This window comes from Pavona decussata, unplaced genomic scaffold, assembly GCF_977016875.1.
Source record: "Pavona decussata unplaced genomic scaffold, jaPavDecu1.1 SCAFFOLD_215, whole genome shotgun sequence".
Lineage (NCBI taxonomy): Eukaryota > Metazoa > Cnidaria > Anthozoa > Scleractinia > Agariciidae > Pavona > Pavona decussata.
This window is the reverse complement of record NW_028145620.1, coordinates 975,494-989,049: the sequence shown is the minus strand read 5'-3', so window position 1 is coordinate 989,049 and position 13,556 is coordinate 975,494. Positions and strand designations below refer to the sequence as shown.

Genomic DNA, 13,556 nt, shown 5'->3' with positions numbered 1-13,556 from the left:
TGTAGGTGGAGGCAATGCAGGTGGAGGCAATTCTGGGTTGACTCAACGCAGGCGGAGGAGGAGGCGGAGGCGGTTAAGTTTTGGGTGATGCAGGTAGAAAACTGAAGTAAGTCGTGGTCCGTCCTCATGCACACCCAACATTTGCGTTCAACTGGTATGGGTCCTGATGCTGTCTTACCAAGGCTTAAACACGTTTAAAAGCTGTTTAGTTAAACACAATTTAAAATTGTTTCCTTCATAAAAGCTGCTTTCGGATTTTTGTCGACCACAGATTTAGCCGAAGTGAAAGCATAAGTTAAAGTTTACTTGAATCCTATGTCAAAGCCAATGGTTCAGCTTTTGGTTGTTACCAATTTTCATTTTTTTTAACCTGTTTTAATTAAACATATTTTGTTGGTGTGAATGGGGCTTTAGAAGCGGCGGAACAACGGAGGTATCTACTTGGGAAAATCATTCTTGTATCGTATGCTCAATTATACGTTGTCTAAAAGTCGACGTTGTAGCCCTGGTGTTAATTCGCGAGTCTATGACTGCATGTGGATTCTGCTTTATTTTTGTACAATATTGCAGTAAAAAAGCAATGTTGTATAAAATTCAGAGGAGTAAATGAGCAGCGCTAGTCACTGCCAAAATTGCAAAGCGTAATTTGATTGTGTTGTCATATGAATTTTGTATGGGAATGAGGATTTCGATTTGTTTACACTTTAAGGTTACCGTGTACCTTTAGGGGTGGCTTCAGTTAAACGGATATAGCACCTGTCAGTTACATCACAGATTCCTAAATACCTTATATCAAATTAAATCTTATACAACTGGGTATTCAAATATTTCATCGCTTTTCCAAGAAAATAAATTCCTAGGTTTTCCGTAAAGTCGGAACTTGAAGGTCCAGGTCATCGTTCAAGAGTTCCAACTCAATGTAATTTTTATATTTTGGAAGTTTATTTTTTTTCTCGAGGTCAGGATCCCAAAAGTTTAAAAAACGTGTCGGGGTTTTCCTTAATTCGATTTCGTTCAAAAGTTACAAAACATTTTCAAAACTGCGAGAAAACCATGCGGAGTGAACGCACGAAAATGGCTTTCAAGGAAAGAATTTTTAGAATTATCGAATTCCCCGACAAGTTTTTGTTGGTTATAGATTTTTCTAGCATCTGGCCAAATTTTACTGAAATCCGCCAAATCGTTGTTGAGTTGTAACTCTTGAAAGTGTCCACTGCAAGCGAAAATTAAAATTTGAGAAAACAGCGCTTGAAAAAAGATTCTCGCTACACAAACAAGTACCGCCCCCTAATGCCTTTATGGAAAATTAGCCAATCATTTTGCAAGCTAAGTTTTCTTCCGGTCACCTCCTGTGAAAATTTTCTCGCAGTTTTGCACGTACTCGCTTTCCAGAGTAATCAACTCCTTCACCATTTTGCTGGATATCTGCGGTGTTTGTTGTACGCGCACGTCGATTTTGTAATCTGCAATGATTATGGGAAAAACAAAATGGGGACTGAAGCCGACCTCATCAAGCAAAGCTGTTGGGCCGAAGCAGAAGCGGCTGAGGAGGGTAAAATTATCAGCACAAAGCGCTACAGAATTATCAGGGAACCACCGTAACCGCATGTATTGTCTCAGTCAAAATGAAAATTCTTGCTGCTCTTCAGTCGAAAAGCCGGCGAATAAATCTATTCCAGCGAAATATTGTTGAGAATAGCGAAGTTTCGAAATTGCTTGTCGAAAGTTCGGGTGAAAATTCGCTCTTGAGTGAAAGTCCCAAATTTTTAATGCTGCAAATAGGAAACAAGTATTCGTTTGACGCTTAAAAGAAAAGGTTTAAAAGGAACCGTTTAAAAGAGCTGACTCTGTTTAACGCTTTGGAAATTACCGTAATACATTAAGTCTTTGTGAAAACCCTACAAGCAAAAGCGGCGGCTTTCCCTTTATTAGTTATCTTATAGCGACGGACGACGTGAGAAAAGATCAAGACATAGGACATGATTCTTAGGGTTCAGCCACAAAAAAAAAAAAAAAAAAGGAAGCTCATGAAGCGCGATTCCCGGAATCGCGAAAATATACTCCAAATATTCGCTTCTCTGGAAGATTTTAAGAGCTTTACCTACTATAAAGTGTAGCTTAAAGCTTTTGTCTTCTTTTATGTCAGTGTTGTACTCGAACAAACGCAAGTTCTTCCACTAAATACAGGATATTCGAAGTGCGAGAACGTGAGGGATACAAGACTATAGAAAGACCTTCGCCCAAATATGGCAAGAGGTGGTTACACCGGCAGCAATATGCTGTCAATCAAAGTAAAATTTAACTTCTGGTGGAAATCGCTTACGTCCCAATTTCTCGGCAAATACTCACTCTTTTTCGAAAATTCTTTTTTTGTTTGTAAGAACTTACTGGGAAGTTTATTTTTATCTAAAAAAAATGAAAATCCAAAAATTTTCTCTCTGAAAGTACACGGTAACTTTAATACACAGGGGAGAGTAATAGATTTGGTTTGGCTCTCCCGTGGTTTACATAAGATCGCATGGTGAAGAAATTCCGTGAATCAAGACCCAAGACAATAAGACAATAAGCTTTCTTAATTGAAAAATTTATTCAGACAGACCTGTGTTCACGCCTGAAAAGCAAACTCGTTCAATTTTCACCTCGAATGAAGCTATGTGAAGGCGACCGATTCAAGCGAACTGCGAGTCACTAAGGGGGCACAATTTCTAGACTCTAAAGTGAGTACGTTTTTTGTAAATTTCGCTAAAGCTATTTGAAATATGACAAATCAATCGATTTAACATAAAGCACAGTAAAATTCACAGGAGCACACAAAAATTTCCACTGAGAAGATGATTTGCAGATCTTGTTTGCGATCGCACATGTTTCGTCTTGACCCAATCTTGAACAGGAATTTCTTCGCTATGAACTCAGTGATTTCCTCTTTTTAAGCAGCCGAGTGTTCCTTAGAAGTTGTTCTTTTGTTTTAGCGTATTGGAAACCTGTGTTTTCCTTCCAAGAACCACAAACTGCCACCTTGAAAATTCACGCATAAGAGACGCGGCGGCCATTTTGAATTGAAATACAAGGATCTTCCGCACGAATAAAGCCGACTGAGATCTCGTCAACCTGTCGCGGTGAACTCGACCCAACTTCGGGTAAATTCTGCAATTCCGAAAGCTTTCAATTTACGGACTTACGTACAACACAGTAGCATAGTGGCTACCGCCTTCCCAGAAGGCAATAGCCACAAAAAAAGGGAAAACACTTGGGTACCACAAAATATGGCTAACTAGTTTTCAAATTGATCCGTTCGCTTTCCCTTAGTTTGTTTGCAATCGTTAGTATTTTGTTAATATTTAAGAAAGTTGAAAGTGAGTACGTGAACGAAACGAGAGCACGAAGAGCAGAGACAAGGAAGAAAACATTTCTCCTTCACATGCATGCTCCAGTTGCATTATGTCTTCAAGCCAGTCTTGGTTTTATTTGACTGTTTCACTAGGCGAACTTGGGAAAGAGCAAGCAGGCACAACAAACAGCATCACAGGAAAGGATTGGTCAAGACTATACCTAGTTACACTGAATTTAAAAATGATTTCATTCATATACACAAAACTCAAAACGAACTTACGGCATAAAAGTATCAAATGGAAGAAATATCCTCGCAGTTAGTATGCAACTTAAGCAGTTGCGGAAAGAAAGCCTGAAAAAAATATCAGGCTTCACCGGGATTAGAAAAAGTAGCAACTAGTTTATTAAACATAAAGTGAGGTTATTTTCGAAGTTAATTGCAACGTTAAATAATTCAAACGGAAAACAGAGAGGTCATTCATAAAATCACTTTAATTCACTTATGATTTCCCTATCTATACTACGCCAAAACTAAAATAAAATAAATATATGAGAATAGTGTATTTTCCAGTGACGGACACAGGCAACTGGCTCGAGTTTGCCTGTGTCATTCATTAAATAATACGCCATTCTCATTCATTCAACAGGCATAAAATATACCATCACATTTATTCCAAAGTAAATAATTATAATCACCAATTAAGATCTTTGTATTTACTACTATAACGAATAAAATAATAAAGCGAAACACGAACCGATTGTAAGTAAACAGATTTTGTATTATAACGTCAGTAAAACGTGAACACATTGATATGCCGCGAAACTATAGTTATATCATCATGAAAAGCCGCTCGCTGCAGATAATAAAAGCAATTCCTGTCTCCAGTACCGGAGTACACTCTTTTTCTCCTTCTATATAAAGGTTTGATCTCGAATAATTGCCATGAAAAAGTCATATCAAAGTGTCCACACTTAGTTATCTCAATCGTACAGAACGTTTCATTCGAACGATTTTTCAGATCGAAAATTAAGAACCACCTTGTACAAAATAGTAAACAGCACCACATAAAGGCACTAAGAACGGTAGGATTTCAGCATCCACAGTCTGGAATTCTAGGAACATATCACAAGATTCGAAGCTTGATATTAGCAGTTACAGAGTTATACGTGTATAAGTTTGTGTAATAAAAAAGAAAATTTATTAACAGAGTGGAATCAAGATAGATCGTAACAGCAAAGCTTCTGATCAAACATTTTGATTTTTTTAAATCATAATTTTTATAATTTTACTTCATTGAAGTTAATTAACGTGTAGAGACACAAATTGTAGGTGACATGAAAATAAAATCAAATAAAACTAAAGGAAAGCACAAGAATGGAATCATTATAAATCACAAAGGAGAAACTCTTGACAGAGCAAACAACAAATACAAAAACATGCCCCTCCCTACTTTTTCTAAGTCCAACTTTTTCAAATTTATCTTTTGTCGACTTCATTGAAGTTACTGGAGATCGAACACTCAAAAACCTGTTTATCGTCTTTCAACACGTTATCTTACCTGGTAATTACTACACGTGCATTATAAATTCAAGTCCTTACTTGGTAAAAGTCATCTTAAATTTTGGTAACCCGACATAATTCAACATGTGTAGTTGCAGCAACGTTTACAATTTTGCAAACCAGAAGCTTTGGGCACAGCAGGAAGCAAGCGATACAATTCTCTTTTAGACAATGATAGCTAATTTTCATTTAAAGTCTACCTAAAGTGGAAACAAAGTACTCAGAGTCTTCGAATTACAACCGATTGTAACATTAGACTCTTCTTGAATTTTTAATTACAACTGTTCATGGCACTGATTCTTTAGACGCTTTACTTAAAAACAAGGCAGTCCAGAGAAATATTTTGGCTTATAGCTACTCTCTTTTCCCGAGAGGGTGGACGGCCTGGAGCTTGCTTCCAAGGGAGGCCGTGGAAGCCGCGGCCAGCTCCCTCGCTACCTTCAAATTAGCAGCCTTACTGGAAGTTACATCTGTGAAATGTCCCAGCTATTTTAAGAGGCTATATAGGCATATACATTGAATCGCTGTTCATGAACTCCTATGATCGGTGTAAACTACACTAAGGAGAAAAACAAACTAAGAACTTCTGTATTGAGGCTAAAGAAAAGAGACTAAAACTCGTTTCTTAATAGTTTGGCAAAAAGGCAAATGCTAAAGCACCACTAAGAGAAACAGAAAATATAAATTGGTATTTCGAAGATCATACATTTACTACTTTTGTTGGAACTCCCTGCACCAAAATAATGTCCCTTTAAGAGTAGGGGAAAAACGTTATCGAGAAGAAGTGAAAGAAATATTGCTATTCGTGAAATCGTAGGCCTATGATTTCCAAAGAAAAAATGCTGAGTCTTCTTTGTCGATTAACGTTGAGTCTGCAAATAGTTTTTCCCAGGAGTTATATAATAGGCTGGTAAATTAAGATCATTCTTGTCAGTGGATTCCTGAGAAAGATTGTTTGTGGTGACATTGACTATGTTTCGACAACGTGAGCGAAAGTCATAAGTCACTTACTCTGACGAAGACTTCAGCTTAGGTTTTCGAACTTTATTCAATGTCACTACAAATGGTCTTCTGAGGACAACACATACCCGGATGATGATGATGATCTAACGTACTTAAAGTGCCCATGGAACGAAAATTTCATTTTCCATCTTTTTGCATTTTCGTGTAGAATATGACCTTCTTACTCATGTTACCAAATTTCAATCCTTTACGGCGATTGGAAGTATTTTTTTTAGCTTTTTATTCGAGATTTCACGGCCGCCATTACTTGGCCTTGTTCCGGAAGTTAAGGCTCAAATTACAGGAAGTGACGTCATTGGCTCAACACGAAAAATTCCACATCACTAATTATCACATGGATTCTACTTCATTAACTGTATTCTGCTGTTATTTAGTTCGCAACAGCAGAATACAGTTTATGAAGTAGAATCCATATGAAAATTAGACATGTGGAATTTTTCGTGTTGAGCCAATGACGTCACTTCCTGTAATTTGAGCCTTAACTTCCGGAACAAAGCCAAGTAATGGCGGCCGTGAAATCTCGAATAAAAAGCTAAAAAAAAAAATACTTCCAATCGCCGTAAAGGATTGAAATTTGGTAACATGAGTAAGAATGTCATATTCTACACGAAAATGCAAAAAGACGGAAAATGAAATTTTTTGTCCCAGGGGCACTTTAAAGTGCCCCTAATTAACCCTTCAATTTGTTTTCTTTTGGTAGATTTCCGTATCTTTCAAGAACTCATTTTCAAAAAATTTTTTGAGAAATATTGAATCCTTTTGTTTTTACAAGCGCTAGAAGTGAAGACAGTCTTGTCGATATTTTCACTTATCGTTCGCATTAGTCCCCCACTCGGCCAAATATGGAGCGTGACGTAAGAAAAGGACATCGTGCAAAAATATCCGAAGATTCGCGGTAATGCTTCAATTGTAACAGGGAAAATGGTTGGAAAATGTGTGGTTTTTGGATGCAGCAACTCTCGAAATGTAGAGAAAGGAATCAGCATGCATAAGATTCCTTCTGATAACGATCCGAGGCCTTTTCTTACGTCAGAGCTAAGAAAGTGTCGCTTCTCATTGGCTCGTTCCTAGTGAGCCCACGAGACAAAAATTTGTCCAGCGGGGCTTAAAGCGCGCAAAAATTTAAAAATTTCAGTAACTTTTAGCGCTCGTAAAAAAAAAAGGATTCAATATTTCTGAAAAAAAATTTCGAAAATGTGTTCTTCACAGAAATGGAAATCTACCAAAAGGAAACAAATTGAAGGGTTAGGGGCACTTTAAGACATTGAGTCCCTTACTGACCACTGTTCGTGTCCTTCTATTCTCTTGTCATTTGTCCTCTAGGAAGTGCATGTCTAATGACAGGAAAATGACCTATTGATAACTCTTGAGACTCCATTTAAAGTTTATATATAGTGATTGGGATCTTCAGCGTCCTGGGAAGTTGACTCACAAGGGGAGGAAGGTGGTTCCGCTTGGGATTCTTCATCTTGCCCACCGCCACCGAGATCCTCCCCTGTCGCTTGCTCATCATCTTGCTGTGAGATTACATTCACGTCAGCAGAACTAGTCACGGAATCTTTAACTTCCAGTTCAGCGCTATGGGCTTCTTTAGGTGGCAATTCGCAGCTAACAGCTGTAAACGCCTCATTTTCTTTTTCACCTCCAACGACCTGTTGACAAGTTTCAGTTGATGTGGCCACACCGCGACTACTCCATTCAGAGTTGCCCGCTAGACCAACTGAGGCTTGCTGGAAAGCTGCATTAGAAGAACTTCCTCGAACTTGTTGGTGAAGGTTACTAAGACTTGCAGAATGGTACAACCGCCCATCAAAACCAGATGCAGTACCTTGCCCAAAGAAACTGGGTCCTGTAATAACACGCTGAAAGCCGAAACCAGAATGCAGTCCACTCGTGCCACTGTAGTTTCCAATTATAGGTCCACCAAATTCAGCACCTCTTGCTTCGGAAAGACCACCTAAGATGCCAACCGATGGTAAAAAGAACTGGTCATTACGGAAAGAACTTCCTGTTTGTAAGAAAGCGTTGCTCCGTGAAGAGTCAAACCCACTCATCGACCTTCCACGGAAAAACGATGTGGAACGGGATGGGAGAATTTCCTGACGGCCAAACGTCATGGAAGACGAGCTCCCAGGGCCATACCCTCGACTGTGAAGGGACTGATCATCTCTAGCCCAAGCGTCTTTTGTGAGAGAACGGAGATCGCTTTGAGATTGGCTTAAAAAGGACCTAGTATCTCTACTGACTCGTCCTGTACTGCGTGAACTGAGGGCATCTCTGGATTTTTCAAGCATACCACCTCGCAGCTGAGCACTGGAGTTGAGGTCCATCATTGATGATGACAGTCTGCTTGAACGACGACTCTGATCACGGCCTCTTTCTGGGCTTGAGGAAAACCGAACTTTTGTATTCTGTTGAAGAAGAGGAAAGGTGATGTATAATGGAAGTATACCAGATTATAAGAATTGAAGAAGGAGACGGAGACAGTTAGAGGACAAAAAGAAATCTTAAATCGAATTTATCGAATAATGCGACCTGTGCGTATAACCGACAAATTATTAGTTAAAGACCCTTGTACCAATTTCAGAAACTTCAGCTGTTGTAATGAAAGTGCTGCAATAAAATCTAGTCCTTGTAGCCAGCTGCTGCCGGTGGTAAGATATATGCAACAATATTTGACTTATAAACAACGGCAGCTATAAACGTTTAGCTTTCTAAGTGTCACATTTTACTAAAAAAAAAAAAAAAACCGATTAGTCCTAACGCCCAAAATGTTATCACAGTTGACAGCAAAGACACGTGGGAGACGAAAGAAAGTGAGTGGAAAACCAAACAAAGAAACAAACAAGTTAATAACGAACAAGCAGTGTAAACATACGCAAAATTGACTCATATAGTTGCACTAACCTTCCTGGTTTTGGAATCCATGGATCGCTTTTGGCGTTCTTCAATATCGTCCATTCTATCCTTCAGTATGCTCATCTCGCTTTCTAATGCACTGCTTTTGGTGCTAACGTTGAAACTCTTGTTGTTTATAAGCTCAGTCGCATCTGACGAGTACCTCAATGAACGAGACGAACCATCCTGTGATGGAAAATCAAAAGAGCACGTCAAATATCGTTTCTCATTATGGTTTTACTACAAATATTTATACATGGAATGACACAAGTCCAAACACTGGAATCGTGAAAAGAAATAATGTCAATGTACATGTTAATAACGACCGACCCCCCCATCAAGGTGAAAATCGCATTTGACATGAAGTACTATTCTCGTAGTTTCGAATTGTAATTTTCCTATGGCAATTAGAATTAAGTTGTGAGAATTGAGTGTTCTATTAAGGCTATAATCACCGAACATTAACTTTATTTTTATCCGTCAAACAATAGATAGCTATTAAACTTGTATTGATCACGGTTGCTAACGAAATAACAAGGAAAACTAGGGCGCGTTTCTTTGGAAATTATTCCAGATATTCCCGTTACTAGAAGTGCACAAATAACAAATCCTTTCAGCATTTTTTAAGACATTTACAAATTCAGCAGTATACTGATTTAGGAATGTTAAACAATTCTTGAACATTTTAATGTTAAAGGTATTTTGATATTTACCCATTTCTTGGACATCAGCATGGATGATTGTACTTCCGCTGTAGCCGCATGGAGCCTCCTTTTCAACTCGTCGATTTGCCTTCTGTACTTATTCTCCAAACCATCTCTTTCCCGATCAAACTCCGCTTGAATCTGCAATTTCTCTTGTCTGTAGCTGGCCTTGATGTCGGCTTTCTCTTTCTTCAAAACTTCCACTTCGCGCTCTAGCTGATGGATTCTATCTTCCATCTGTTTAACATCACGTGAAAACCTGAATTTGATATCCGAATCAGAATTGTAAAACGATTCTTTCTTTGAGGAGACACTTTTGTCCACAAAAAGATTGTAAGAACTCTGCGTAGTCTGGCTAGAAAGCTTCATTTGGATCTGCTTTCGCTGCTCTTGCAGAGAAGTAATCTCTTTTCTAAGTACACGCATCGTGTCCTCGTACTTCTCTCGTTCCTTGTTTAAGGCAGCTCGATATTCCATTTGCAAACTTTCCCTTAGCTGACTCTCTATGCTTGTTGTATCCTGCCCGAACTCCGTTTTCTTGTATTCGAATTTTACCTCCAGCTGGTGGATTTCTCGTCGATGCTTTTCCTCCATGCTCCGTATTCTCGTTTCCATCGACACCAGCTTCCTCTTTAGTTCATTCACTGATTTTTGAGCATCTTCTCTCTCTTTTCGTAGTCGTTCGCATTCATCTCTGACTTTTGTCACCGTCTCTGACATCTCAGTTATTCGCCTGTTGCTGTTTCCTCTCTCTTTTTTCAGCTTGTTCAGGAGAGTTTCCTTCTCTTGCTTCAACTTTTTAACTTCTTCTGTTAGTTTATGGATAGTGTTAAGAAGCGAGTCGCTCTCACCCTTCTTGTCTCGGACGGTGCTTTGTCTCTCTTCCTGTAGTTCCCTTTTGAGGTTTTGCTTTTCATTCTCGAAGGCTTCCATTTGAATCTTTATCTGCCTTCTTAGCTCCTCCATCTGCTCATTGTGCTCTTTAACCAGGTGGGACATGTGCTCAGATACATCATAAACAAGTTTTCTTTTGTCTGTTGCATCTCCAAGTCCCGTGACCTTCTCCTGCGAGTATGTGTTCCCTTCTGAGATTTCCTTCTTCAGTTCCATGATGTTTCTTTCGTACTCATCGATCTTTCGTCTGAAATCGTCCTCGATCTCGATTTTAACCTTCTTGATCTTTTGCTCGCTGTCGTATTCCAGGTCATCAATTTCTCGGCGGTACTTTCTCTCTGTGTCCCGAAGCGTCTCTTGCAGTTCTTTGTTCTCACTTCTTAAGGTATCCACCTGCTTCTTCAAATCTGATATTGATTGAGTGGACGAACTTAAGGCAGGCTGATTTACCGTGCCACTTGCAAAACTTTCATCATAACCAAAAGAACATGTAACTTGATTTGGTACAAGTTCGCTACCGTTGCCCGTTTGCTGGCGTAGTTTGGCCTCTATTTCATTTATTCGCTTTTCCATAGATTTCCTCTCCTCTTCAAAGCGCCTTTTGTACGTTTCCTTTTCATTTTCCAAGTCGGCTCGGATCCGCTGTTTCTCTTCTTCCAAATTTCTGATCTCCTCGTCGTATTTCCTTTTCTTTTCGTATAAACTCGTCTCGAGTTGTTCCGCCTGTTTCTTGAACACCTCAACGCTTTTGTCGAGTTCATCTTTGATAGTTTTGGTCCTGCTCCTCTCAAAGCTTATTTCTTCCGTTAAATGAGTCGTCATTTCGCTCTTGTTTCTTTCTAGGCGTTCTTTAGCTCTTTCCAAGTCGTAAATCCTCGTCTCAAAGGAGTTTATTTCAGCTTCCATGCTTCTGTTAATCTTTACCTGTTCACTGTATTTTCGCTCAATGGTTTCCTTCTCACTTAAGAGTTCGCTGAGTTGCAAGGTTTTTTCTTTGGTGTAATTCCTTATCCAATCCTCTCTCTCATTTCTAAAGTTGTCCTCCATTTGTCGAATTTTCCTCGAAAGATTTTCAACTTCTTCAGCAAGTCGTCGGTTTTTATCTTCCACCTGTTGCACGGACGACAGCGAATTATCCAGTTCTTTCATCAGTTCCTTCTGCTTACGGATCATTTCGTCTTTCTTAACCGTGAGTTCCTCAATTTCTTCAGAAAGCTCTATATTTTTGTTCTCCACCTCCTTCTTTTTCTTCGCGTCTCTTTCAAATATTCGGCAGTTTTCTCTTAACTCATCTATTTCGAATTGCAGATCTTTCAGTTTTTGATTATTCCCGGAATATGACGTTTTGCTGACCTCTTGATCCAAACTGTGCTTTCCGTTCGCTGTGACGATTGCTCCACCTGCAACATTCTGCTCCAGTAGGTCATTGATTTGGTATAAAAGCCTCTTATTCTCTTCCTCGAGTCTCTCTTTCTTTCGTACTTCCTCGCTAAGTTTCATTCTCCAGTCCACTTCCTTTGTTAACATTTGAGTCCCACTAGAGATAAACTGCGCACCTGGCTGCTGTGTTTGCTGCGCTACGTTCGACTGTATCATCACCTGATTAACAGCTGCACCGTTAAGATACGAATAAATTTCTTCTCTTTCTTTATCCAACTGGATTTTCAATTCTTGCGCCTCGTGGAAGAACCTGGCCTCCATTTCTTTTTTCTGTTTATCAGATTCTATTAACTCACCCATCAGACGTTCGATTTCCATTGACAGTTCCTCTTTCTTCCGAATTTCCTCTTCCAAATTTCGTCGCAGCTCGACGACATCCCGCGAATAACTTTCTTCTAAAACAGTCCTTTCTTCGACAACTTCATTTTCGACTTTGTAAGCATCCTCAATCTTGAGTAGTAATTCCTTCCTTTCTTCCTCTAGTTTACGAATATTCCTCTCCAGTTGATGAGTTTGGTCTTGAAGTTGTTTATTGTTGGTGACTTCAATCTCAAGCTTTATTTCAATCTGGTGTATCTCTTCTTCGTAGGATTGCTTCATCTGAGAAATTTGTACTTCGTAGTCTTCAAAAACAGTGGACTGGGAATACAATTCATTTTCTAGCACCTTGCTCTCTCTTTTATAGACTCTAAGATTGTCTTCCGCCTTGTTGTGAACATCGTCGAGCAATTTTTCCTGTTCACGTAAGGATCTTTCCAATTCCCTCACGCGTTCTTCGAGTTGAATCTTTTCCCTTTCTAGCCTAACAAACTCCTCATGTTCAACTCCCCTATACCTTTCATTACTCTGCGCAGACACTCTTTCTTCTATTATAACTTTACTGTGCTCCTGTTTGTCTATAACATCAATGATCTGCTTGAAAAGTTCATTTTCTTGCGCTAGAAGAGCCACCTCTTGCTTGTACATCTCGGTGCTCCCTGCGACTGAAGAACCATCGTTAGTTGAGTCGACCACGAAGACGCCACTGCTTCCAAGAGATGCACCTGCTATTCCACCCTGTGTCATCCCCATTGTACCTGAAGTCACTCTTGTCTGTATGGCGGATCTTAGCTGTCCAAACTGAGCTTTAAGATGGCTGTTCTCAAGCCTAAGAGCCTGCAGTTCTTCCTCGTAGCTCGAGAGGTTCCGCGAGAGCTCCGACAACTTTTCCTCAAAAAACACTTTTTGGTCGAATTCGTGATGAAACTTAATCTCTAGAGATTCTCTCTCCCTTCTCTCTCGCTCGTATCTTTGTCGGAGATCATCTCGGTCTCTAACAAGCTGTTGGTAGGTGGTTTCGTAGTAAACCTTCCCAAGGTCAAGTTGAACAGGATCTGTTTCGAAGTCTAAAGCAATATCGGCAAGCGGCAACTGGTAGGAGCCTACCTCATGGTGTTGCTCCTGTTGCTGTTCCTCGGAGTCCATTCCTAATGACTGCTAAACTAATTAAAATAAGATAGCATTATCTTCCCGTCTTCATTTAGATCACAGTAAACGTTCTTAGAACTAAGCGTTTAGACCATGAGTTAGTTAGGGATACAAACAGCATATTCAAACTTTTTTACAAATAAAAGATGATTATACAGTGCAATGTTTCAGTATACTTATTCACAAAATCAACGTAATTGGACTGTTAGTTGAGGTTTCCATTTGTGCAAGTGTTTCTT

At 39.4% G+C, this 13,556-nt stretch overlaps 1 protein-coding gene across 1 annotated transcript; it reads right to left on the bottom strand.

Annotated features, from left to right (window-relative positions):
• Positions 1-7,176: 7,176 nt before the first annotated feature.
• On the bottom strand, positions 7,177-13,314 carry LOC146459890 (uncharacterized). The gene is made up of 3 exons (XM_085088687.1): positions 9,526-13,314; positions 8,822-8,998; positions 7,177-8,325 (listed from the first exon to the last, which is right to left on the bottom strand). The coding sequence occupies exons 1-3, from the start codon at positions 13,312-13,314 to the stop codon at positions 7,300-7,302; spliced, it is 4,992 nt and encodes a 1,663-aa protein (XP_084944813.1). The 3' UTR covers positions 7,177-7,299.
• Between the last annotated feature and the right edge of the window lie 242 nt (positions 13,315-13,556).

Excerpts from the sequence above, each read along its gene's own strand:
- LOC146459890 (XM_085088687.1), bottom strand. The coding sequence starts at position 13,314 with ATGGACTCCGAGGAACAGCAACAGGAGCAACACCATGAGGTAGGCTCC. Across the intron at positions 8,999-9,525 it reads TGCTGATGTCCAAGAAATGG|GATGGTTCGTCTCGTTCATT; the intron begins GTAAATATCAAA and ends TTTCCATCACAG. Across the intron at positions 8,326-8,821 it reads TGGATTCCAAAACCAGGAAG|AATACAAAAGTTCGGTTTTC; the intron begins GTTAGTGCAACT and ends CTTCTTCAACAG.